The sequence below is a fragment of the Cladophialophora psammophila genome (assembly GCF_000585535.1).
Source record: "Cladophialophora psammophila CBS 110553 chromosome Unknown aczJe-supercont1.7, whole genome shotgun sequence".
Classification (NCBI taxonomy): Eukaryota; Fungi; Ascomycota; class Eurotiomycetes; order Chaetothyriales; family Herpotrichiellaceae; genus Cladophialophora; species Cladophialophora psammophila.
Window position 1 is genome coordinate 1,613,417 of NW_006912928.1, and position 1,573 is coordinate 1,614,989.

The 1,573-nt window shown below is 53.8% G+C and overlaps 1 protein-coding gene across 1 annotated transcript; it reads right to left on the minus strand.

Annotated features, from left to right (window-relative positions):
* Positions 1–257: 257 nt before the first annotated feature.
* On the minus strand, positions 258–1,136 carry A1O5_05611 (uncharacterized protein; the record flags this gene model as incomplete). The annotated part of the gene is made up of 1 exon (XM_007746210.1): positions 258–1,136. The coding sequence occupies one exon, from the start codon at positions 1,134–1,136 to the stop codon at positions 258–260; it is 879 nt and encodes a 292-aa protein (XP_007744400.1).
* Between the last annotated feature and the right edge of the window lie 437 nt (positions 1,137–1,573).

Here is a 1,573-nt window from a genome sequence, read left to right on the forward strand (position 1 = left end):
CTGATACTGCTGGCAAACAGCAACGAAGAGATGTGCCCCCCACCTATCCCAATTCGGATTTTGTGTCGTGAAATTCTGCTAGTATTCGCGTAATTGAGCTCGGGGTATATGTCCTGCGCCTCTGTTCTATTCGTGTCTGTCTTTCCTCGCTTTTCCTCGCCTTGTCTTGGGCCGTTTGGCCGTTCACACCATTCCAATCTCGTCCCAACCGATTCGAAAGAAGGCTTAGTCCACTTTCTGCGTGGTTTCTGGCTCGGTCAAGTATCATCGTCTCCATTGATGTGCTTCCAAATCTGGCGTTCCGTCTCACTCAGTCTTTTGCCCGCAGCTTTCGCCCACGACATGGCCGTCTTTACCACAGTACTATTCGAATCACCATTGTTCGACGAGCCGATCCCCCATTCTCCATCCAAAATGCCGCCTCTTTTCGAGTATAACAGTGGGGAAAGGGTAGCGCGGTAATCGTTCTCTCGGCATGATTCAATGGGTTTGTCGTCGAAGGAGCGGTGGTGGTCTTGTTGGTAACCCGGCGGATGAGAGAGGTCCTGATGTTGCAGGTAGCTGTAACTGGGGCTTGTGTCGATGGAACTTACGCCTGCAGGCGGGATGGAGCGGGTAGGTGTGTATGGCGTGTAGATGGTGGATGAGGGGGGATGGACAGGCAGCGGGTGGGAGGGTGTGGGAGTTTGTGCTGGTGCAGGGACGAGAGTCCGGCGCTGTGGTGACGTGTGCGGTGGCATCCATTGTTGGTGCCGGGGGATTTCGAGCGGACGTGGTGGAACGGGTACGGTTGGGCGTGGTGAAGGACTGGTGTATGGCGAAGGGACTGCGCCTGGCTGCGGTGGTGGAGGGCTGTAGTCCGATATGATTGCGGCGCTGTTTGAAATGGGTGTCGCTTCGTATCTACTGTTGTAACTGCTCGCTAGTGTGTTGGTTGGCTGCGGGACTGCTGGTGCGCCGGGTCGAGCAGACTGCTGCAAGAACGAGGAATCGGAAGGCTCTGTAGAGGTCGGCCTCCCTTCATTGTCAATCGGTGTATATCGACCTGCCGCAGCGCTAGGTGAGGAAACGCCGAAAGGATTCGAGGGCAGGTGGGTGTTGATTGGCGAGGCAGTATGAACTGGTATGGGAGCCATGGTTGCAGACACGGCACGCGTCCTGCGCTGTGTGTTCTTTCTGTTCCTACAGTTGTGGGCATCAAACGTCTTCTGTCTTTTAAGGCAAAGGAATAGAGGAGATATGGCGGAAAGAAATAGTAAGGAAGTGACAAAGTAAAACTAGAAGTATACTCTTTCTTGTCTCGTGCGGGTGATGCGGTTGACAGGCCGTGCGTTTGTGCTCCGACTGTTCAAGGGATACATTCACAAAGGACTGGCGTCATCAAAGGGCGAATGACGGGTTGGAACGATCAACGATCAACGACCACTCCCTTGGATCTCGAATCCCACGACGGCGGCGGAACAGGGTTTGTCACAGACAGCCTTTGAATGAGAGAATTGAACAAAGGGTCTTTGTCAAGCGCATGCGCCCAAGGCTAGATTCGAGACCTTTTCCGCAATATGCAGATAGATCA